Source organism: Vespa crabro, chromosome 11, assembly GCF_910589235.1.
Source record: "Vespa crabro chromosome 11, iyVesCrab1.2, whole genome shotgun sequence".
Lineage (NCBI taxonomy): Eukaryota > Metazoa > Arthropoda > Insecta > Hymenoptera > Vespidae > Vespa > Vespa crabro.
In genome coordinates this window covers 6,723,801-6,749,254 of record NC_060965.1, presented here as the reverse complement: position 1 = coordinate 6,749,254, position 25,454 = coordinate 6,723,801, and the positions used below count along the sequence as shown (strand labels likewise).

At 31.1% G+C, this 25,454-nt stretch overlaps 6 protein-coding genes across 12 annotated transcripts; all 6 read right to left on the bottom strand.

The window, feature by feature from the left end:
* Nucleotides 1–4,010: 4,010 nt before the first annotated feature.
* Nucleotides 4,011–9,368, bottom strand: LOC124427902 (sodium-coupled monocarboxylate transporter 1-like). 2 transcript variants are annotated; one of them, XM_046971321.1, is made up of 9 exons: nt 8,731–9,368; nt 8,142–8,487; nt 6,415–6,569; nt 6,183–6,323; nt 5,991–6,099; nt 5,691–5,912; nt 5,070–5,581; nt 4,819–4,915; nt 4,011–4,520 (listed from the first exon to the last, which is right to left on the bottom strand). In XM_046971321.1, exons 1-8 carry the CDS (start codon nt 8,943–8,945, stop codon nt 4,828–4,830), a joined length of 1,788 nt encoding a protein of 595 aa, XP_046827277.1. In that variant the 5' UTR covers nt 8,946–9,368; the 3' UTR covers nt 4,011–4,520; nt 4,819–4,827. The 2 variants fall into 2 exon arrangements, with proteins under 2 accessions (XP_046827277.1, XP_046827276.1); XM_046971320.1 differs by having other exon boundaries at nt 4,011–4,915; nt 8,731–9,367.
* A 271-nt stretch (nt 9,369–9,639) lies between these two features.
* On the bottom strand, nt 9,640–11,993 carry LOC124427901 (KICSTOR complex protein ITFG2-like). Its single transcript, XM_046971319.1, has 7 exons — nt 11,847–11,993; nt 11,550–11,769; nt 11,169–11,470; nt 10,678–11,077; nt 10,272–10,611; nt 9,955–10,189; nt 9,640–9,886 (listed from the first exon to the last, which is right to left on the bottom strand). The coding sequence occupies exons 1-7, from the start codon at nt 11,991–11,993 to the stop codon at nt 9,707–9,709; spliced, it is 1,824 nt and encodes a 607-aa protein (XP_046827275.1). The 3' UTR covers nt 9,640–9,706.
* Nucleotides 11,993–13,183, bottom strand: LOC124427903 (mitochondrial inner membrane protease subunit 2). Of its 2 annotated transcripts, none has more exons than XM_046971323.1 (3): nt 12,705–13,183; nt 12,295–12,608; nt 11,993–12,203 (listed from the first exon to the last, which is right to left on the bottom strand). In XM_046971323.1, the coding sequence occupies exons 2-3, from the start codon at nt 12,598–12,600 to the stop codon at nt 12,012–12,014; spliced, it is 498 nt and encodes a 165-aa protein (XP_046827279.1). In that variant the 5' UTR covers nt 12,601–12,608; nt 12,705–13,183; the 3' UTR covers nt 11,993–12,011. The 2 variants fall into 2 exon arrangements, with proteins under 2 accessions (XP_046827279.1, XP_046827280.1); XM_046971324.1 differs by having other exon boundaries at nt 12,709–13,183.
* Nucleotides 13,184–13,544: 361 nt separating this feature from the next.
* On the bottom strand, nt 13,545–18,536 carry LOC124427900 (sodium/potassium/calcium exchanger 1-like). The gene is made up of 8 exons (XM_046971318.1): nt 18,395–18,536; nt 17,821–18,174; nt 16,984–17,246; nt 16,711–16,897; nt 16,264–16,403; nt 15,043–15,206; nt 14,781–14,967; nt 13,545–14,343 (listed from the first exon to the last, which is right to left on the bottom strand). Exons 1-8 carry the CDS (start codon nt 18,534–18,536, stop codon nt 13,612–13,614), a joined length of 2,169 nt encoding a protein of 722 aa, XP_046827274.1. The 3' UTR covers nt 13,545–13,611.
* Nucleotides 18,395–20,687, bottom strand: LOC124427904 (28S ribosomal protein S36, mitochondrial). 5 transcript variants are annotated; one of them, XM_046971327.1, is made up of 4 exons: nt 20,006–20,687; nt 19,837–19,891; nt 19,605–19,762; nt 18,395–18,743 (listed from the first exon to the last, which is right to left on the bottom strand). In XM_046971327.1, the coding sequence occupies exons 1-4, from the start codon at nt 20,027–20,029 to the stop codon at nt 18,600–18,602; spliced, it is 381 nt and encodes a 126-aa protein (XP_046827283.1). In that variant the 5' UTR covers nt 20,030–20,687; the 3' UTR covers nt 18,395–18,599. The 5 variants fall into 5 exon arrangements, with proteins under 5 accessions (XP_046827283.1, XP_046827281.1, XP_046827282.1 ...); XM_046971325.1 differs by having other exon boundaries at nt 19,605–19,771; nt 20,006–20,580; XM_046971326.1 differs by having other exon boundaries at nt 18,395–18,740; nt 19,605–19,771; nt 20,006–20,235.
* A 1,780-nt stretch (nt 20,688–22,467) lies between these two features.
* LOC124428069 (heat shock protein 83) lies at nt 22,468–25,393 on the bottom strand. The gene is made up of 2 exons (XM_046971674.1): nt 25,248–25,393; nt 22,468–24,847 (listed from the first exon to the last, which is right to left on the bottom strand). Exon 2 carries the CDS (start codon nt 24,845–24,847, stop codon nt 22,688–22,690), a length of 2,160 nt encoding a protein of 719 aa, XP_046827630.1. The 5' UTR covers nt 25,248–25,393; the 3' UTR covers nt 22,468–22,687.
* Between the last annotated feature and the right edge of the window lie 61 nt (nt 25,394–25,454).

Sequence of the window (25,454 nt, the reverse complement as noted above, 5' to 3'; positions counted from 1 at the left end):
GGAGGGGGAAGAAGACTTTTTTTATAAATCCCTTCCCTCTTCTTACTTACACAAACACACGTACGTACGTACATACACACATACAGTCACGTACGAACGAATATCAACGTATATAAATGCACTTCCACCCCTTCTCTCTCTCTCTTTCTCTCTCTCTCTCTCTCTCTCTCTCTCTCTCTCTCTCTCTCTCTCTCTCTCTCTCTCTCTCTCTCCGTCTATTGCTTTCTCACTTGCTCTTGTGCATGAGCTTCGCTGTGTAATGTACCATGAATACGAGAAAATAAATACGTTGACGTACTGTGAATATGCGCGCGCGCGAAAGAGAGAGAGAGAGAGAGAGAAAGGAAAAGAGAGGGTGAATATTAGTGTGTCAGTGAATACGAAGATGAATGTAAGCTCATGTCGTGTTGAAGTACATGAGATATCCCTGAGATCGTCATTAAGAGAGATGCTAATTAGAGACACAAGGAGATCATATGAAAGAGCGAATATATATAACGATCTGGAAATTGCTAATTTTATTTATTTAATTTGTTCTTGTTTTTCTTTTTTTTCTTTTTTCTTTTACTTCATTCCCCATCTTCATATTCATTTTCATCCTCATTGCAAAGTAATTCGCCATCTTTCTAAGAAGACGTTTTTCTTATCTTTTTATTTTTCTTTCTTTTTTCTTTTTTCCCTCTCCTTTATAACATTCGATTGTATCGAGTTTCGTGTAAAATCGAAAGGAACACGCATGAAATTGTCGTGATAACATTTGGGACGAGATCTCAATCAATGTTTTTATACGAATATTATACATAATGGATATACCTACATGGATACACAACGTGGATATGTTTTCACAAGTAGGCATTGCAGTTCCTTTCCAAAGTTCAATGCGTCAGAGATGAATCCCTCTGTTCACTGCCGCTCTTGAATACAAAACCAAAAGGACGGCTGTGTTGTTGTTTGTTTGTTTGTCGTATTCGATAAATAGAGAAAGGGAGACACATGGAGAAGGCACCATGGGTGCACTAGGATACCTACTAAATGGAGAGACATTCAAGAAAGAGGAGCAAACAAGGACGGGTGACCACCACTGTGTTATATGGGTGTATCGTGTTCCATTCTATGTGGTTGGGTCTTCTAAAATCGAATGTCACTGAGAAAAGAAATGTCACAATATTCTTGGCGTCTAGTCAGCCGAGTTATAGTAGTATTGCCAGCCAAGTTACCTACCCAGTTTTTTCATTCTCATTAAAGTAATCATCAGAATTAAAATTCCACCAAAAAAAAAGAAAATTGAAAAACTAAATTTCTCATTATTTAAAGTTCTTAGAAAAATATTACAAATCGTTGCAATTTTTTGAATAATTATCGAACTATAAGCGTGACAATTTCAATTGTTAAAACCGTATGTCGAAAAAATCTTTTAAATATCATCAAAAAATAAATTTTAAGATTTTAAAATACCTAAAGTTGACACTTTAAATCAGCGATTAACCTCGTTCACTTATATATATATATATATATATATATATATATATATATATATATATATATATATATATGTATATCCTTTCGACGTTTGCATGGAACCAATCAACTCGTTGCTTTTCCCAAAGAGAAAAGTACAAAGAAAAAGAAAAAAGGAAAAGAAAAGAAAAGAAAAGAAAAGAAAAAAGAAAAGAAGTTTCTCTTGGCAGAACGACACGAGGTCCTTCTTGTCGTCATCGTTGCTCGTAGTAATCCGACGTTCGAATGTTTGACAGAATAATTTTCACGTTAGCGGGAAGCTTTATACTCCTTTATGCTCGCGCCTGGGTCTCCGTATTGTCGTTGAAATAAGCCGTATCCCACACCGTAAGGACACCCTACCCCCTCTTCCTCCTCTTCACTTTACTTCCCTTCTTTCCCCGCCGCTTTCCTTGCCTTTTATGTACGGTGCACGTACACAGGAGGTGAAGCTTACAAAAACCGAGGGACGGACGGTTCTATAGTTGCACTCGCCATAGAGAAATAAGAAATAGAGAGCAAGAAAGAGAGAGAAAGACTATAGATTTACTCATACCAAGTTTTTCTACTTTCTCTTGAAAAAATATTCGCCGATGTTGCAACGATTGTGTTTGACCACCCAAAAATAAGTATTGTCCGGTCTCTCTCTTCTCTTTACAGAAGAGAAATCTCGAAGATAACGTATTGATGATCAAAATCTTCACCATTGTAACGTATTATTCATATAATCCTAAAATAATTGATCGAACGTTAACGAAAGTGTAGGATATTTTTTTATCAATTAATTATAAGAAATAAAATAGAATTGTGAAGACTTAACATATCGAACGAGAAAAAATTTATGACAGAGTCAAAAGATAAAAAGATAGATCGGGTCTCTTTTCAAAGGATAGAAGAATATATAGCATAGAGTGCAACAACGTCAATCACGAAGAGAGGTTTGCCCCTAAATGAGAGAGAGAGAGAGAAGATTACTCTTCTATCACAGTGGTAAACGTCACTCGACACCAAATCAGACAGAATCTGTCAAAAATCTGTCAGCTGGTGACAATGCCGTTCCCTCCTAGCTATAAGATCTTACCAACACGATGAAATCGGAGCGATGATCGTGAAGAGATCCAAAGTGAGTGAGCGAGAGGTCGAACGAGCGAGCGAGTGAGTTAGTTCGGGATATACAGAGTATACGTGGCAGTATGTATGTATGTGTGTGTATGAAAAAAAGAAAGAGAGAGAGGGGGGAAAGAAAAAAAGAAATAGGGGCCAAAAACGAAGAGAGGACAGGCCAAAAGCATGGAGCTGCACAAAGTGGGTCTACTCTTCTCGACTTCGTCGTCGAACAGCGTAGGTATGTAAGTAGGTGGGCCTTGCCACCTATATTTGACACCTTTCAGTCTAATAAAATAAAAATGCTACGGATGGAATGTGGTCTTCTCGTTCGGAGACAGAAATGCCGCTTCCACTTTCGACTTGGAATGTCCTCGCGAGTTCCCTTTGCCGATCCTTCTCTCATTCCCAAGAAGACGACAACGATTCTCGAAAGACGATGATATCTCTAAGAAAGTAACGATAAGGGTCTCTTCGAGTCGTTCGAGAAACGTGGATTAAATGCGTTCACGTGTGTAAAGTTGCCAAGTTAAATTTAAGAAAAAAACGAAAAAGAAACGAAAGAGAAAAAAAAGAAAAAAAGAATGAAAGGTTCTATTCGATCTAACAAAAAGGACGAGGGAAAAATATTTGTTTATTAAAAAAAAAACTGTATATATATACGTTTCATATTTTCTTTTATATATATATATATAAAAATATATATATATATAAATTTATATAAATATATAAATATATATATATATATATATATATAAATATATAAATATATAAATATATAAATATATATAAATATATATAAAAGAAAATATGAAACATCGATTTGTTAAAGCGCGATTATAAACATCTTGAAGAAGTTAATAAATTTTGATCGATATACCTACTTTTGTGATATTGAATAATAATAAATTCTATATGAATCATTTCTTATCAATTCCCAGGTCGGTTAACAAGTAATAATAAAAAATTCTTCATGATCCGAGATACGTCAGTCAACAGTAACGTTCGCACTTCATAACGGTCCAACATTAGAAAGTGGCGTTACCTAGGAGAGTTGATCATCCAACCGTAACCGATAGCACCGTGGTCAAAGTATTACCACGTACACGCCTCCTTTGTTGAGATCCTGATATATCGTTCACTATAGATTTTTCGCCAGAGGAGACCTATAATGTCTCCTCCATTGTGTCCTCTTTCTCTCTATTTCTCGAAACGTTCGCCGATAAATCCTAACAGGATTTCTTCTTTTTTTTTGTTTTTTATTTTCAAAAGAAAACCATTGCTTCGTCACGCAACGACTTATCATAAAAAAAAAAATAAAAAAAAATAAAAAATAAAAAATAAAAAAAATATAAAAAAAAAACAATCTTTCAATGTTCTTTTTGGTCTATGGGAATAAAACGATGTACTTACTTATTTGATTATTTTGACTTTTTAAATACAATCATCGACGTTCGAATAATACATTTTCATATATATTTGAACTGTTTTAATTCTTTACAAATTTCTTTCTTTATTTCTTTTTCTTATGAACGCACGCGAGAACACACACACACACACACACAATAAACGCACGCGCACACATACGTGCGTATGTGCGTATGACGTACTAACTTAAATACGTTAAACGCATATACAGACATAATGAAAAATGTTTTTTCTATCGACTCATTCATCAACGTGCAGATTAAAAAGCGACTCGACGATTGCCTCTCGGCGTGCACTGCATTTACATTCGTTCTAATCCGATAGAAATCGTTCCTACAGATGTTTGGGAGGTTTGTTTGTATTGAGATGCACGGGAGAGATATATAATCTAGTCAATTTGACACCCTCATCGAGGACCTAATGGGTGCTTTCAACCCTGGAGGGACCAGTTAGGTACAGTTGTCAGGCAAACTCGCGACTGGTCTGTCGAGCTATAACCAAGATACAAAGATCTCTAAAAGAGAGATAGAGAGAGAGAGAGAGAGGGAGAGAGAGAGAGAAAGAAAAAAGAATAGGAGAGAAAGAGAGAATGAGAATGAAGGAACAGCTAAAGGAAAGAAAAGAAAAAAAGCAAGAAAAGTCTTTTCGTTTCTTCGTCGAATATCCTGCGATGGATGATCCTAATCTTTCGAGATTTTCATTATCGTAGACTTCGAAGTTCTCCCCACCCTCATCCCTTCCTCCTCCCCCTATATTATTTCTCCGCACTTACGAAACAAGAAAACTTACGAAATCCTTTTAAGACATTAATTCACTTTTTTCATTCATCAGTGAAGTTGGTACCGAATGCAATGACACTTCTGTATATTTTTTGCGTGGTAGAAATCTATAAATAAAATATATATGAATATTTAAGATAAATTTGGATATACATAATGTAAGATATAATATATATATATATATATATATATATATATATATATATATATATATATTTATATATATATATATATATTAAAAATTATAATAAATGATTCTACCTTCGAATGATCGGTGGAAAATGATCTTTATTAACATCGATAAGATCTGGTGCTCCACAAAGGAAGCTTACGATCGTACCAATCACCATTACAATCAAACAACCGATTGCGGTATAGTACATAAAGGAAATCGTGTAAATAATGAAAGGCTCGTACTCAACGTCAGGTCCAGATAAATTAATTGGCGATATTGTGGTACGATTGTTTGAAGTTTCATTTCCAAGGAAACATCCGGCAGTCGAAGCTGGCAACGGCTTATAAATGAATCTTTTAAGAGCCATGTTCCATTGGGCACCACCAATGATCCATACCATTAAGGCCATAGAGACTATACCACCAACTACAGCGCCTTTTGTCGTTGCCCATGGTACCAACATGCCCAAACTGAAGAGACCCAACATCGAGCCAGCCGTAATCCCGGTCAGACTCATAGACACTTGAAATATATCACCAAGACGATCGACTATGAAAACCATGGCCACACAAATAATGCCTAGGATAACTACGGTGACCTAAGAATAATATAAATTGATCTAAATCTAACGATTGATACCCCATAATCTTTTTATCTAAATTTGAATTTATTGTAATCGATTATTATGATCATTCATTTTCAATTACCTTCATGATCATAGCTGCTTTTTTCTCCTTCTCAGGAGTATCGGCCATCCAAGGATCAATGAAATCCTCGTATATTGTGCCCGCCGTAGTGTTTAATCCACCACTCATGGTAGCAAGTCCAGCACTAACTAGACCAGCAAGAAAAAGACCAGGAAGACCTGGAGCGTTAGCGGCTACGTCCAAAACATAATATGGTAGTATTTGATCGCTCCTTGCGACTACCTGCAAAACAATATTTCGTTTCATAGAAGGTTATAATATTCTTGATCGTTGTTGCTTTCATAATCTGGAGAAATTTACATGTGCTGTTATTGGATCACATTTGTAATACTTAGCGTACATAATAAGCCCAGTGAATACCGAAACCCATTTTATTATTATCATACCAACTGCCATAAATGCTATTGATCTGCAAGAATGATCTATATTAATCTCGTGGTATCATACAAGAAAAAAAGAAAAAAGAAATTGTACAAAAATAAATGATTCTACTTTCGTGCTTCTGTGATCGTTGGTACTGCCAAGAATCTTTGCATGGAAACCTGACTGATACCAATACCAGAAAGCCATGTCATGGTCATGCCTATCGACATACCCCATAAACTATTTCTAGTGAAGAGACTCGGATCCATGCTATTGAATTAATGGAAATCAATGTATTTATACAAATAATTATATTTAACAATGTCGAACAATCAATAATATTATACTATTTGACTCTTACTTCCAAAATACAATCCTACCACCTTCGTCCGCTATTTTCCAAATTTCAGTAACACCGCCCACGGATCTAATCCCTAATACGAGGACAGCAAACAGGCTTCCTACGGTTACTGTCATTTGAACCGTATCCGCCCATACGACCGCTTTCAAGCCACCCTACAGAATATATAAAAAATGTTATAACATGAATGAAAAGGCGCACATACAATAGGATTCATATTTTTAATAATAAAATTATCTTCATATTCTGATCTTTAACATTAATTAATTGGATTCTAATCATTATTAGTGAAATTTAACATTTCAATAATAACGTTAACGTTCTTATCATTGTTTATATTCAACGTTTTAAAAATTACCTTCTAACATTGTAATCAGTATTTAAAAATATTAAGAACAGAACTAATAAAAAAACTAATATTTATTATATAATATTTATAATATGATAAATATTATATTAATAATAAATAAAAAGAAGAGAAAAAAAGAAAGGATTCGTGAAAGAAAATTTTAATGGAAGATAAAAGAATCTTCCTTGTAAATTTTGACGTGTATTTCTGTAAACATACACGCCAATCGTATTATGGTCGTGTAAACATTATCTCCGTTACATTGTACACTTAATACGCGGAACAAGCACAATTCCACGTTGTAAACGTTCAATAATAGGTGTTCTCTTTCTGATAAGAGTTCATGACAGCTAATTCTAATACAATAATGATAATAGTAACGATGTAGGTGTAAGTAATAAAAAAAAGAAAGAGAGAGAGAGAGAGAGAGAACAAAAAAAAATTAAATTCGCGTTTGCCCAACGATCCATCATATTTTTCCACGGACTCGTTTATTATCAAAGACATTGCGATCTTTGATAACGTCATTCTTCATATATGACGTTTGTAAACGAAACGTCACGGGAACTGTGCATCTTTTTGCGCATTATGTTTATCAAAGTACATGTATCTCCGAGCATTCTTGAGATGTTCTTATTTTAATGACGACGAATTTTATCGTTCAATACATTGACCGAAAAAAATGATTTTATGCTCTTTGAAAACGTGTAACTATTTCTTTTTTTTCTTTTTCCTTTCTTCGACCATTTTAATTTTTTATAGGTTCTAAAAGAAGATTTAATATTTAACGTAAAATTTTTTTTATGTATTAATTTTTTTAGTATACAAAATTATACTAAAAAGATTTAAGATTTAATAAAATTATTGTGTGTGTGTGTATGTGTACATGTTACACTTTTCTAGTATACAAAATTATACTAAAAAAATGTTGGATTTAATAAAAGTATTGTATGTAAAAGTATAAATGTGTTACATTTTGTTAGTACCTATACAAAATTATACCAAAATTTTTATTATACTAAAAATTTATAATCTAATAAAATTTCTTTCTCTATGACAAACAGTTAAAATATTTTTAATATACGAAATTATATTATAAACGTGTAAACAAAATTTTATTATTCCAAAAAATATCAGCTAGTTTAAATAGACCAAACAATCGAATTTTTTTTTATCAGTCGTTAATAATTTCACGATCAACGATCTTATTCTAATGTAATCATGTTTATCTAACATATTGAGCGACCGTAATTAATTGAAGTTTTATTATTGAAATATCTTTCTCTGTAAAAAAAATCAGCAAATAATACACGTGCTCAAAATCGAAATTAATTTAATTAAATTAATTATATTACAATAACAGCTCGTATATACTCACTATAGTCGTGTAAAAGATGCATACGATGCAAATTACAGGAGCAATCAAATGTAAATTGATCGCGGTTGCTTGAGAAAATGCTAAGGCGGGAACATAAATGATCAAGGGAATATAGATAATGAGAGACAAGCAATACAAAAAGGATGCAAGCAATCGTACCGGTCGTGCAAATCTAATCTCTAAATATTCAAATATACTAGTCAATTGTAATTTAAAGAAAACTGGTAAATAGATGTAAGCGATGATTGTGCAAGTTATGAAGGACGTGAAAATGCACGCTGCGTATTGGCTGCCATATTGATATACCTCCGAGGGCACGCCAAGCAACGATACACCGGATATGTGACTGAAAAAACATAAAAAAATATTTCTCATTTATTTTTCTTTTCTTTTTTTACTTTTTCATTAATTTTATTATAAATTTAATTCAATTTGAATTTGATCCGTCGTCTAGGTGTTAGTAAAAAAAAATCAAATTACAAAGAAACATCCGTAATTAAATTAATTGTTAAAAAAAAAAAAAAAAAGAAAAAGAAAAGAAAAATTCTCTTCTAAAAAAAAAAAAAGAAAAAAACAAGATCTTTCTTACCTCGCGATTAAACTCATGCTGATTGGAAAAAAAGACATAGTTTTGCCACCAAGTAAATACTCGGTGGTATTGTCTTGCTTTTTGAAGAAACCGAAATAAACGCCAATGATTATGCTCACACCTAATAAAGAAACGAACAGCATATAATCGGTCCATCCAAAAGTGAGGTATTCCAATTTGTGATCGATTAGAGTGGATGTTACATTATTATCCATCGTATAGATTTTTGTTGACTCTATTGAATCACCGAAGAACGAACAAATATATTAGACTTATATGTGACTTTCACCGAACACTTTCTTTTTATTTTTTCTTTTTTTTCTATTAACTTTTCAAATAGTTTTTTCAAGATTGACCGCCTACGAGTTAATGACAAATTTTAAGAAATCGTCACATTGATATACATCAAAGAAGCCAATCTTATTCAAGCTTGGAAAAGTACTCTTTGTGAAATCTTCATGCTTACTGACAATAGCGACGTCCCATTTGATCCTATATGCCTTACTGATATTGTACATAACATCAGCCTTGATTTATAACAGTTAGATAAAACGATGAAATTCATGAAGATTTGCAAATAGGCGTGAACGTTTAAAATGGACATTTTTCGTCGTTTCGGTATACTTCTTCATGACCTAAGCTGTCTCGCGACTACTGTTTGCCCAAAAAACAATTAAAGAGTTTTGTGGATTGTATATTACTCCGTGATAAGAGACGGAGACGACGAACGGACCGATAAATACCAATGCCAAGAATTAATCTTTGCCGAATGAAAAAGAATACATCCCTGTCGGTTGCGATGGAAAAAAAAGAATTGTACTGTTAACGTAATGCAAATATCGATTAGAAGATAACTTGTCGCACGATAACCTGCAGGAAGATAAATAAAGATAACAAGGGAAAGAAAAATTTTAATAAGAATATATATAGTTTATATATTTTCTTTTTCTTTTGTTCTTCTATCATTATTCACTTTCTAATGCATTCCATATAATAACCATTCCGTTAGTTGCTGCATTCGACGTTGTTTCTCAGTTTCATCCGATTCGTTTAATATTTCATCCAAAATTTTCCGTTCTTTTTCATCCAAATCTACAATAGGATTCAATGGACTAATGACCATGTTTGGAAGCGTCACGTCGTAGTAAAGGAATATCTGTATAAGAGATTAGAAATTACACGAAGTGTCAGATATTCACGTGACAATGTGATTTGGCTACTTACTTTGTTATTAAAAGTATTGTAGACGAGGCAAGGTGTAGGAGTACGTTGTACAACATTGTAATAACCTGTACAAAATGCTCTAACTGGTTCTTCGAATTGAAAACGTACGCTATTTCTTTGTTGATCTAAGATATATGTTTGGCCGTCCCAGGCGCACGCAATTATTTCATCGGAACCATCGTTGGTCACGTCCAAACGACAAAGAGCAAATATCTGATGATCCACTTGCATTGCCCTATAATAATAAAAATATATATTCTACTAATAGATAATTTTTGAACTATTTGTTTTGTCGTACTAAAAAATATTTTACTCACCATAATATATTTTCATCCTTCACTAACATTATAGTACCGTCCAAAGTGGCTAAAGCATATGGCTTTCCTCTTAAAGAATTTTCTTTAGATTCATCTAACTCGTCATCCTTATTGTTTTCATTTTGTACTTCTGTATTATTATTGTTGTTGGTGTTGTTATTGTTTTTATTACCATTATTACTATTATTATTATTATTATTACTATTATTATTATTATTATTATTATTATTATAAGAAAAATCTTCGTATGTCGGTAACGGCAGATCTTTCTTCGGCTTAGAGTCAAATTCTCCAAGAATAACGTTACCACCCACAAGATTACCGTCCACTTGATCCACGCCTAAAGAAATCAAACGTGTTAATAATTATATAAATTTTCAAAATATTTAAAAGTTATTGTAATTACCTGCAGTATCTACATTGCCCGCTCTGAATTCTGATTGAAAATGATTTGATTTAGTTTCAACTAACAAAGACTTTATATTTCTTAAACTTGACTGACTGTCATCGATAAAAGATTGTTTAGCTGGAGTATCCTGTTGTATATTCTTTGGTACCTTAGATTCCAATGATGCCATTAAAGATATCATTCCTGATTCGAGATCTCCTATAATTTCAGTAGATATATTTTGATTACGCATTCTAGATATTCCTAAAGTTTGATAATCGACACAACTCGCGGCTACTTCGCTATCTCCTTCGCAGGATTCATTTTCTAATCTATTGTCTTCTGCGTTGCACTTAATTCGCATGAATGTACCACCTGGTTGGGCAACTAACAATGTTGGAGTTCCATCTTTTGAGTGCTGTAATATTATAACATTTTGAATTTTAAAATTCATATATACACATTTTACATATATTATCATTTTGTAATAAACATTATATTTTTTAAACCTGTAGTGTAACTGTTCCAATTTGATTAGCACATTCCCATTTATTTAAACCAACTAGTCTTCCAGTCCCAAAATCTGTACTACTGGACCACCTATATGATCTGACAACACGGTCTGTTAATCCAAGTATCATTTCATTTGCACCATCTTTATCAATATCAGCTACCAACACTACCTTTGTATTTGTTGGTATTCTTTGTACATGTACACATTCCATTTTTCCAGACAATTCGTTTATTTCGCTAATATTATCTACGTGTTCTGAACTTGGTGAACTTGTCATATTAATAATCGTACTAATATCTATGTTTAGGGGAAATAATAAATATCAGATTTAATCAATATTTTTAATTTTAATTATATAATAATATTATGAACATACCTGTGAGAGTCTTAAGATTGTCTTGTTCATCTTCTTTATGTAATTGTGTCAATAAAGATGGTACATTACTAGGATTAACAGATCTTGGACTATAAAAAATATGTGCCCAGCCATCTCCACAAATAACAACCAATGCATTTCTTCCATAATTGAAAATATCACCTATAGCTACACTAGTTACAAGTCCAAGGCCAGTTATTTTCTGCCATAATTCAGATCCCTGAATAATAATTAACAAGTTAGACATTATTGGATATAATTATGTTGATAGTATATGATATAGAAGATTATACTTACTTTAAAAATATAAAGTTCTCCTTCTGCTGTGCCTACTACTAATTCATTATCTCCATCATTATCGACATCTCCTATTGTTAGTCCATGTCTACATATAGTACCTGGTAATTCCCACTGTAATCTTTTAACAAAACTGACAGCCCTCATATTTATATTACACTTTTATTAACTTCTTCTAGAATTCAATATTGTACATTGATTTGGTATAAAAACTTCTAAATATTGCCAACGATTAGGTGGCCAAACTATGCAAGTAGCCTTTGCTGTAATTAAACCAAGGGAAACTGGTCCAAAAGTGTTTGAATCCATTGAGCGACCTGTGTGATCACCTTCCAACCAACAATGTCCATCTGGAACCTATAAAAGCATTTAATTTTTAAAGTTTATTATAATAAACAAAAATATTAAATATGAATTTTTTTACAACAATAATAAGTTTAATACAAACCTGAAGATAATCAACTTTATATCCACGTGTATGTAAAATATCACCTGCAACTCCTACAACTCGTTTAATTAATGTTTGACTTGGTGCTTTAGGAGATATCACAGATACTATTTCACCTCGTTGAATATCATGACCACGTACAGCCCAACGATTTAGGAAAACATAATCTGGATTATTTAAATCTGGATTTAAGGCTGGTTGCATAGATATTCCTTCCACTTTTGCCACATATCCTACTGTGTCCAAGAAGGTAATCCCAACAGGGATGCCTATTAGGACACTGCGTAAAAAATGTGGTATTTTCATGTATCACTCTAATGAAATAAAAAAAAAAGAAATGTCACATATCTAAATAAACTTATTCATCAATTATAATAAAACGTATAAGTTGTTATCTAGGTTATACATACATACATATATACTAAATTAAATAGTCTTATTTCAAGTTTAATATTTTTATTATATTAAAATTTCTTTGTATAATATATATTATTCAAAAATGACTTAGTATTGCCTATATGTTATATTTCAACTAAAATTTTCTTAGACTAATATTCATGTCAAATATGTACGAAGAGAGTATCCATTGATATCCAAAAAGGTTACAATCAGGGGAGCCAAATAAGTATTGAAAAATAGGGAAAAAAAACTAAAAGCAATGTAATATTGAATGACATGTCAATATTATCAATCGAGATTACTTTTAATATAATTTTCAAATAATATTATATTTATTTAAAAATGTAATTAAAAACTATATAACCGATTATAGACAAACGTTTGATTTATCTAAACGGTTGGTATGCGTTTTATATAATTATAATAAAACAACGATACGCAGGATTAAAAAAATTAATATTTTAATCCTATCAATGTTTAAAACGATCATGTAATTAACTTCTCTGTTGTATATAAAACATTTGAAATATTTCTTTATAAAAGAAAGGATTCATAATCACGTGGTTACCGCAATCAAGTAGCCAATCATATACTGCGGTTCAACGATATTAACAGTGAATAATTATCTTCAAAATATTCATTGAAAACAAATAAGAACTCTTTATTATTATATTTTTCCATTTAAACGTTACATCTTGTAAGATCACTTGCAAGAATGATACATTCATTCTTTTATCATAAAAAACTTAATTTATTTCAAATCTATTTTTTACAACCATAACAGTAAATCGATTAAGTAAGATATAGGTATTTTTTTTAGATAACAGAGATTAATTCTAAAAAAAAAATCATTTATCTTAAAAGCATTGTTTTTTCTTTATTTAAACTTAAGAACACAAGATGTCCTTATTAAATGGATCAAGAATCGGATAGTAATTCTCGTAGGCAATACGACGTTCCTCCCGTTGCCTCTTCTTCAAACTCAATTTCATCTTCATATTCATAACCATACTCATATTCATCCTCCTCTTCCTCCCCCTCCCTCTCTTCCTCCTCCACCTCTTCCTCCCTCTCTTCCAACTCCCCCTCTTCCTCCCTCTCTTCCTCTTCCTCTTCCTCGTCCTCCTCCACCTCTTCCTCCTCCTCTTCCTCGTCCTCCTCCTCGTCCTCCTCCTCGTCCTCCTCCTCGTCCTCCTCCTCCTCCTCTTCCTCCTCCTCGTCCTCCTCCTCTTCCTCCTCTTCCTCTTCCGATTCCACCTCCTCCTCCTCCTCCTCATCTTCATCTTCATCTTCATCTTCATCTTCTTTGCCCATCTCTTTGTTCTTTGCTTTATCAATCTTCACTTCTTTTTCTTCATTTTTTTCTTCCTTTTCGTTCTCTCCTTCTTCTTTTTCTTCTTTCTTTTCTTTCTCTGCTTCTACTTCTCCTTCATCTTCCTCTTCCTCTTCTTCTTCCTCGGATTCATCTTCATCAGAACTGTATAACTTTAAATGTTTTTTAAATTGTAATTCTTTCTCTAAATCATTCAATTGTTCCTCATTACTCATCGTTATTGCTTGCTCTTTTACTTCACGTTCATTTTCGTTCATTGATCTTATAATGGAAGTACTTTCTGCTTCTTCCATCACTTCATTTTCATCTTCAGATTCCTAATAGAATAAATGTTATTAGTAATGACGTAATATTTGATAATGTAATACAAAATTTGAAAATAGCCAACATGGTTAGTGAAAAAAGCAAACGCTGCTAACTAAAAATACAATTAAAATAAATTACAAATAAATAAACTGTTAAAAACTTAGAGCCCATACATTATCTGAAAAAAAATCACAAAAATTGTGTATATATGATAGAAACAATTAGATTAGAAAGCATCCACCAGAAAATTTTTAATTTACAACAAACGAAGCAAATTTGTATTTAATAATTTGCTACATATAACACTCAATTTATGCGTTATCTAAGCATGGTTATGTTAAAATAACTTAAAAAAGTTAAGCAAACAATAAAATAAGTAAAAGAATCACCAAATAAAACAAGGCTCCGCAGTTTCATTTGATTCTGCTGAATTCTAATATTTTCTTACAGCTGCAATCTGGTCGAGACTGATGAGAGAGAGTGTCATTTTGCCTGAGAGAATTACGGGCGCTTCAGCACTTTCCTCTGCTTTTTGTTCTTGAGTTTCTGAATCCGTTACAAGTAATTCACATTGTGGAGGTAAAGCGCCTTCTAAATAGATTGGTACTGGTGGTGTCTTCTCCCTCTCAGTGTGACTGTAATTATAAAAAAAAAGAATCTCAATTGTGCTGAATACTCATAAATTATCTTATTAAAATAAAATATAATACCTATGGGGTGGGGGTATTATGGGGGTGGTAGGTCTACTACATTTTTGTCCACCTTCACAGCTGGCAGTCATTTCCATACCCATTATTTTAACTGTTGGTGATTGTTCTATGCTTTCTACTTCTTGATCTTCAGTACTATAAGTTTCCTGGACAGTGGAGTCTTCCTATAAATTGCAAGTTTAATATTACAAATATAATCATTTTATTATATAATACATTTGATAAAAACACATTTGTGAATATCTATAAAGAGAAAGCCTATATAATACAGCATTCTACTATTACATCTGTAATGTTATTTCCTACTATTAGAAAAGCCATATCATCTATAGGTTTTTCAGCTTTATTCGCTTAATTCAAATCACTAACGCTTAGATATTGTGCTAGAATATAAGATAAAAAAATAAATAATTAATATATCATCAGTTCTTAAAAACGTACATAATAACAACTTAATATTTTATATTACCTTTGATAAAAATATAAGCAATTATCATGCACAACACATGTTTAGTAGTAGTTATTTTTCGACATTTTATTCGATAGATTATATACTATTATTGTAATTACATTTTTACTATGAAAAATCAATTAAGAACTATGATATCACTAATTTTATTCGAGTGCAATTTAAGGAGAAAATACAATGTAATCTACTTTGTATATCAAACATTAAACAAGGATTAAAGATATATTGAAGCCTAAACAATTTTTAATAAGATCATATTCTTATTACAGGTAAAATATGCAAAGGAACAACAATTTTTTCACAAACTCTTGGTTACTCATGTTAGGAATCATCATGGCAGTAAGTGATATACCTTAGAACAGTGATTGACCCCTGCCAGGCCATTGGACTTTGGAGCCCCATCTACTACTCAAAAGGTAAAAAGATACACTATAAATTTATTTACCCTATTCGTCTTACATTACGATATTTATAATAGAAATTACACTCAATTTTTTTAAATATAAATATATATTTTAATAGAACTTAAATGTCCAATTGACTATTTGATAATTTTGACAACTGTTATCCACACTCATTTATATTTATCAAAAGCTATATACTGAATATAAAGTTTTATATTAAATTTACATAGTTTATAACGCACATTGGGATGGGTAAAGCTTGAAACGCAATCAGAACACAGCAACGTGCACATTTCTAAGGACTAGGAAACTGAAAATGTAGTTTGCTTCAAAATTAATCTATTAAACCTTGATTTCTGGCTGTGAGCTTGGGCTATGCATCACTGAACGTGATATGTTGCCCATCTGAACAACAATTCTTTCCATGGCTGCTTCCGTCTCGTCCAAACGACGTCTCAGCTGATCTATCTCTATGTCTCCTGCCGCTTCTTGTGTTCCAGCATGTAGAACATTATCAAATCGGTTCAGAGAGTAAATACACGTACTTACAATAATTTCAAGTGTTTCAAATTATATTTTGCAACCTATTTTATACCTATTGTATAAAATACGTGTGTGTTCTAATTGTGCAAACCTTGCATCATGCAACACCATTTAAAATTCTTTTTAGATACCCAAGGAAACATATACCTTAACTCTAATTATCCTTTCAAAGAAATTAGCTTTCGGAGGAAAATGGTACAATAATAATAATGCAAAATGATTAGCATCTTCATAAAAAAATAAAAAACTTACGATTATTCAATTCCTCTATAGTTGGTGCAGGTTTATATGGGGATTGTTCTTTTTGATAATGCATTGTACCTCCTGTCATTGCGCTAGCAAGTAAATCTGGATTAAATACCATTTTTCGAAATTCTTTCTCAGCAGCTGCTCCTGGATATTCTGAGATAATCTCACTATCAGAGTTCTTCCTCAATACCTAAAATGTTTTAAAATCAAAAGATACTTTAAATAAGAGTACATTACTTTATCATTATTTTTAATGAAAAGAAAAATAAATATTACCTTAACAATAGTATACAAAAAGAACAACACAATGCCTAATGTATAGAGGGGCATAATAACTCCCATAGTTCCATTTCCTTTTGGTGCTGGTACTACATGACCAGCACCTCCCATAGGTGGTCTCATTTTTGGCATTACATGATCAGGTCTGTCTACTATTTTTGGTACAATGTGCGAAATAGGTATAGTTCTTCCACGTTCCCTTAATGCTGGATGAAGACCTCCTGCATGAGGTGGAGTACGTCTTTCTTGCCTTAGAGTAACTAAATTAAAATAAATATTTTTATTTTTTTCATTATCATTAATATATTAACCATACATTAATTCGAATTTTTACAAATGTAATTAGATGTTTACACACTCACAAGCATATAATCAAATAATAAAATCAAATAATCCTATATTATATCATTATAATTATTAGTAATATAAAACAAAAATAATAATATATTACTTTGTAACATATTAGAATCCAGGAAGAGGTCATCATATAAATGTATTTGAAACTATTATAGCAATCCAAGCCTTGTACCCTAACCATCATGCTTGTTTTTCTGGCAAAATGCCAAAGAAGGATAAATGATTTAAGTCTGTCTTCCATATATATCCGATGATCCATATATATAACATGAGTAACATTATAGACATGCATATACATTCTATTTCATCCTGAATAGTGTTTAATACAATTACGATATTTTTTGTTATTTCTCAAAATTATAAAAATTATTAAAAAATTTTGTTAATCATTTATTTTTATAACTCAATCCAATTAATGAATTAGTTATTTCTTAAGAAATAATGTTAGTAAAATCATTGAAAAATATTTATAATTACTATGGGGCATTAAGATGTGATATCTTATAAGATGTGGTATTCCCAACTGTGATAACGGAATACCAAAATTCATTTTAAGGCATATAGAACTATTGAATGATCTAATTTCTTCCAAAACTTGTTTAGAAGTTTTTCCAAGACGTTCCTTTTCCGCCAGAAAGATTGACAAATCTATCCCACATCTTGCCAAAACTTCATCCTTACATAAATTAGCAATTTGTGGTGCCATTTTGCTAGTTTTAAAAGCATCTTTCACTCGTGGATCAACTTGATGATGTCTCAATATATTTTGACACATTTCTTGCATAATGTCCAAAGCAGTAACATCGCTTTCGAATAATACTTCACAGCATGCTAATAAATATTCATTCGGTATACAACATGGGAAGAATTTTCTTAACTACATATTTAAAATCATTCGTTTCATAATGTCTAACACGATACGAAGTATGATATAATAATATTTATCTAATCATAAAAAGATCTTACACGTGCAATAACATAGAAATATCGTTTCGCGATGATAAATTAATTTTCATTAACATATCATTTGAATTTTTATTTATAAACTTACCATCAGAAGACGAATGATGTGAATTGACAGAAGCTGTGAGCATGGGATAAAAGATTTTTGGCCACAATACCGCAAAGCATCCAGCCACAATAGCCAATATAAAAATCGTTTTTCTTGGACCAAAATCTGTTATCTCAGACATTTTTCGTATCGATTACGTCGTTCGTGTATATTAATTTCGCGATTTCGATAAACTATGACACGATTATGAACCTCCGTTAATCACATCCAGTACTTGTTTGCGGATGGATGGACGTCGTCGTCGTCGTCGTTCGCTGCGCAGCCGAGCGCACTGTCGTCTGCTATTTCTGTCATGGTATAGGGAAGCATCGATAAACTTAGGCACCTGCTTCAAAACGAACATTCTGACGTAATCACATTTTCAAATAAAAAATATTTTTTTTTACCGATCGTACCGTCAGGTATCGACCACATCGAAGCTTTTATATGTTATATGATTTTTCGTTGGATTTGGGAAAAAAAAAAACAATTTTTTGATCCAATTTATATTTAACGAGTAACGACAAATTCAACATTCCAAATTTATTTTCAATCGTTTCATTTATTCTTGCTCATTGGGAAAATATGTTCTCAATGCGAATTTATTTTTTGATTGATTTTATTGATTATTACATTGAATAAATTACATATATTTAGACGCCAAAATACGCTTTTGTGGTTAGTACTTTCGCTTCGACTGAGTAACGAGCATTAGTCGGTACAGCAATGAAGCGAAAGATATTCTAGAAATAGCAGGTCCTGGCAATGTCACATAAATGTGTATTGTGAGGAGACCTTGTCCGATAGATGGCTAAGAGAAATTCTACATCCTTTTTTATGATTCATTAATTTTCTATTACGTTCATTTATTTAGACAATACCGTATACCAAACAAAAGTCAATTTACGAAAATGAACAACGAACGGTGATCTAAAATTTAAACGCTTTCCTAATCAATTTTTAAACACGATTATTCCGGTCCGCCACGCTGAAAAAAGAAGAAAAAAAGAAAAAAGAATGATCATTAAACTACGAAAATAGAAATTCCTCGTTTCACGTATAAAGTATTTTTAGTTTTCATTGTAGAATTTGTTTTGATAGAAAAGGAAAAAATAATCATTAAAAATAATCTTACATAACTTGAACAGGTTTATGTAACATTTATGTATGAAATTTATTTTGTTATTTGCAGGTAAATCACGAGACTTACATTAATATACTCAATTTCTTTCTCGTCGATAGGTCGCCGATGAAATCTTGATGGTAGATGAATATCATCTATAGTTGGCAAAACGATTACCTGGGGTCCAGTTGCACGTCCAGTAGCTGATGCAGTCCCTGAAGCCGCAGATGGAGCCGCACTCGCACCTACGTTTACTAACCAATAACGACAATTTCACTTCATTATTTAAGAGTATACATAACAATTCTCTTCGTGTTACCTCTATTTAAACCTCCTTTACGAAACTTTATCAGTGGCACATGGGGTCGTACGACCTAAAAGGGAAGAATTTTACGGCCAAAAATTTCTACTTAATTGACCATCTTGCACGTTTATTATGTTCTGTCATTCATTATTTCAGTTAAAGAAGAATATATCTAAATACTAACCTTCCATCCTTTGCTTGCCATCATAATTTTTATATAAAACGTATACGTATGATAGAAGAACTAACTTTATCCGTACAGAGAATGATAGACATTCTTTCCAGAATGATAAATAGATGGCGCTCATATACTTGCGCATTTTTAACGCGCCATGATTAAAACGAAACATTTAAAAACAAAAACAAATTATGCAATATATAGTACTTATATATATAAATAAATATCCTAAATATAAATATAATACACTATATATACTTTCTGTTAATCAGGGAGGACGAATTAACTGGTCACAAAGATTTCTCACTTCTCTTCTAATAAAAGAATAAATAAATCAATTATTTTTTACTCCAATTAAAAATATATTACATGTCCCAATTCGTCATTTTACGATTTATTAATTTATGCAAAATTTTCTATCTTCATCCTAATAATTTTATTTTTAATCAAAATAAATTTCATACGTTTATATTCATCAATTGAAAATCTTCCCTGCTTAACATGTCACTAGTTCCACCATATCACTTGTAATATGTAGAAAGCATATAATGTAAGTAAGAAGACAAACAAAATATATCATCATAACACAAACTACATATAAGTTATTTAATTGTAGTATATATTAAATATATAATTGTAATTTTTTACAAACGTACTATACTAAAAGTAATATAAGAGAAATTTTATACATACTATTTGATCGAATGCATGTATATAAAAAAAAATTAATCTTATTTAATGTCTTTTCAATAAATTTATTATAAGTTGGAATTAAATATAAAAAAGATGATCAATTTTATGGCCTACCTTCATGCAATCGAATGGCTTTCTGTACTCTCATATGAAAATCTAAGTCAATGTTCTATATAATTAATAACCCAATAATCGATGAATTAAAATTCATATTAATAACTCATATTAATATTTATAATAGATTATAACTATTTACAATTAAATAACAATAATTATTTATAAATAAGTACTTATTAATAACTATTTATAACTAAATGTTTTTTATTATTAAAATCTAGAATTAAACAATTTTTGTATTAATTCTTATAATTAACTTTCATAATATAAATTATAAACATTTCATAAAACCATCTAATTTATATATATATATATATATATATATATTGCCAAACTACAACTGTATCATAAATAGATCTATGTAGCTATAGATATCTTTCTTAAACACAAAAAACATCAATAAAGAGAGGAAACAATGAAAAAAATGAGTAAGTAAGAAGGAAAACAACTAAGAACTAATGACTTTTCTAATACTTTCTAATGCTCTAGCTATTTGAAGCAGATATTAGTTTGATATTATTTATAATTTAATATATATCTTGTAAGAAGGCAAACAAAGAAAAAGATAGTTAATTATCATGGGCCTTTGCTTAAAAACTAATTCATGATCAGGATTACATGTAACAATGCTTTGTTACTCCTTGTATACGTGATATATATTATACTAGAAATAATATCGATTACCAGAGTCTCACCATTCGAAGGTTAATGCTTTCAAAAATCCAATTTATATATATAGTAATATACATAAAATTGCATTTATTAATTATAGCCAACGATATCCATTTTTTCAAATTGAATAAAAAATTGACTAGCAACTGTTAAAATTACCTATGTGTTTTGTGTTACAACACTGGCCAACAATGTAAAATTAAAATTTCAATGTAAAAAAGAAATTGAATAAAAATTACTTTATATCCAACGTGCATTAATAACTATGAAGTATTTAAACAACTGAGCTATTGTTTAACAATTATACTAACTTAATTATCATAAGTTATTTTTATTTAATCATTAATAACTAATTGAATACTTTATAGTGTTTATCTTAAATAATTGTTAGATAATCGAAAGAATTATTATAAATAGTTTAAATAAATGTAAATTAATCAAAATAATTGATTATTAAATTGAATAAGCATGACCTTGATTACGATATTGATTTGACAAAATATAATAAAAAAATGGCTTCATAACCTAACAAAGTTCGAATTTTCACTTCTTTGTTGTTATTTATGTTATAGCCTAAAATGATTTTCATATCCAATTTATTTTCCCATTCATTTCACCTCTATTCTTAAATAAATATTCGTATTTATAAATAATTGTTGTAGAATTTTAATTATTATCTAAATTCTTTAAAATTGTCTTATTTTACATTTTTCATGTTACTTTAATGTAAAGTTTAATGTCTTTTACGCCAAAAGAAATTAAAACAAAGTAAAATTTTTAATCTTTACATTATTATCAATTAACTGTAAAAGAAACTCAATTAAAAATATTATTAAAAACAATAAGTAGTGTTAAAATGTAATTAAAAACAATAAGTAGTTAGCATAACAATGTATTTAAATAACTAATAATTTAAAATGAATGAATTTATTTAACTATACTTTTTAATTTAAAAAAACAATGAATAGATAGAAAATACACGAGGGTTTATTTCGTTGGTAATTTTATTATTTTTAACTTAACATACATAAGAGAGGAATGATAAATTAAGTGACAAAAGTATGTTACAAAAAAAGATGTCTGGTGTAAGTGACCACATAAAACGTGGTAAATGGATCAAAGAGGGATAATAAGATTTCTCTTTGATTCGAACAGTCTTTCTATAACAATGACATATGTCATATCTGTATATATCGTGTTTTATATTTAATCAACTTCTTCCATTCGGGATGCATCCTCTGCTTCATTACTTTCTACTTGAGGGACTACTTCATCCACTATTTTCTGTTCTTCTTGCATTGAATCATCTTCATCAATGCCAAGACCTAGCTTAATCATTCTATAAATTCTAGAAGCATGCACCTGTGGCTCATCTAATGTAAAACCAGATGAAAGTAATGCAGTTTCAAATAAAAGTATAACCAGATCTTTTACAGCTTTATCATTTTTGTCAGCTTCAGCCTTTTGACGTAAAGTTTCAATAATTGAATGATCTGGATTAATTTCCAGATGTTTCTTCGCAGCCATATATCCCATGGTTGAAGTATCGCGAAGCGCTTGCGCCTTCATTATCCTTTCCATATTAGCGGTCCAACCATACTGAGACGTAACAATACAGCATGGAGAATCAACCAATCTGTTCGATACCACAACTTTTTCTACTTTATTATCAAGAATGGTCTTCATAACTTTGCATAAGTTTTCGAATTTAGCTTTATCCTCCTCTCTTTTTTTCTTCTCTTCTTCGTCTTCTGGAAGTTCTAAACCTTCTTTAGTTACAGATACCAGCTGTTTTCCATCAAATTCCTTCAATTGTTGGACAACATATTCATCAATAGGCTCTGTCATATATACTACTTCAAAACCACGTTTTTTGACACGTTCTACAAAAGAACTATTTGCAACTTGGTCTTTGCTTTCTCCAGTAATAAAGTAGATATGTTTTTGGTTCTCTTTCATCCTACCAACATAATCCTTTAGAGAGCAAGCTTCATCTCCAGATGCAGAAGTATGATACCTCAATAAATCTGCTAATTTGCTGCGATTGGTACTATCTTCATGAATACCTAATTTAATGTTCTTGCTAAATTGTTCATAGAACTTCTTATAAGAATCCTTATCTTCCGTTAATTCTTCAAAAAGTTCTAGACATTTCTTAACAAGATTCTTTCTAATAACCTTAAGAATTTTGTTTTGCTGTAACATCTCACGAGAGATATTTAATGGCAAATCTTCACTATCAACTACACCCTTAATGAAATTCAGGTACTCTGGGATTAATTCTTCGCAATTATCCATTATAAATACTCTGCGTACATATAACTTGATGTTGTTCTTTCTTTTCTTATTTTCAAATAAGTCAAATGGCATACGGCGAGGAACAAAGAGCAATGCCCTGAATTCTAATTGTCCTTCCACGGAGAAATGTTTGACAGCTAGATGATCTTCCCAATCATTAGTTAATGACTTATAAAATTCTCCGTATTCCTCCTGTGCAATGTCATCTGCGTTACGTGTCCATATTGGTTTAGTTTTGTTCAATTCCTCATCTTCGGAATATTTTTCTTTTATAGTCTTCTTTTTCTTTTTCTTTTCTTTATCTTCCTCTTCCTTATCTTCACCTACATCTTCAATCTTTGGTTTTCCTTCTTCATCTTCTTTCTTTTCTTCCTCAACTTCATCCTCATCTTCACTCAATTCTTTTTCACGTTCCTTCTGTACAACTAATTTAATGGGATAGCCAATGAATTGAGAGTGCTTCTTTACAATTTCCTTGATTTTAAGTTCTTTGAGGTACTCAGATTGATCTTCCTTTATATGAAGGATGATCTTTGTACCACGTCCTAAAGGTTCTCCAGTATCACGTCTAACAGTAAATGAGCCTCCAGCACTGGATTCCCATAAGTACTGTTCGTCATCATTGCTCTTAGAAACAACAGTTACCTTATCCGCTACTAAGTAAGCAGAATAAAAACCAACACCAAATTGACCGATCATAGAAATATCAGCTCCAGCTTGAAGAGCTTCCATGAATGCCTTGGTACCGGATTTAGCAATCGTACCAAGGTTATTAACTAAATCAGCTTTGGTCATACCAATTCCAGTATCAATAATAGTCAGAGTTCCATCATTTTCATTTGGAATGATTTTGATATATAATTCTTTACCACTGTCCAGTTTAGATGGGTCTGTTAGAGATTCGTAACGAATTTTATCGAGAGCATCACTAGAATTCGAAATAAGTTCTCTTAAGAAAATTTCCTTATTCGAATAAAATGTGTTAATGATCAGAGACATAAGCTGTGCAATCTCTGCTTGGAAAGCAAAAGTTTCTAATTCTCCGTCGGTTTCCATTTGTTCTGCCATCTAAAATTAATAAAATAATTATTAATACAGATTTTAAGTAACAAAGAAAATTAATAATATGAAATAAAATAATAAAATTATATATTCTTACACATTGAAACATGTGACTGACGCGAAAAATTAAATAATTTAATTTAATTAATAAAATATTTTCTTTTTATATTGAACGAGATATATTATCTCTTGATTTAAAAATGGATTAAAAGAAAAGAGCAAACATTTTTCCTTCGATTTCGAGTAAAATAAAAAACTAAAATGAACCGTTCACGTTAAGAAGCGTTTGGCAAGTCAATATTTGAATTTCATAGTAATTATGAAAAAGATTGTTGTAACAAGTAAAAAAAGAAGATACAATGATTATAAATTTTCTCGTTATATTTAATATAAAAAAATTCAATACCTTGTTAATAAACTTGATAGAAGAAACTTCGTAAAACGATAGCACAGGATCGACTCAAGCGAGCAAAACGAATGGCTGCTCGGGTAAGGGTACCGTTTTATATACCCTCGTTGTATTCTGGAATATTCTAGAACATTCTAGAAGATTCGAGACCTCTCCATATACTTAACTTCCGGTAAAACATCTATTTTAACAATACGCCTTTCC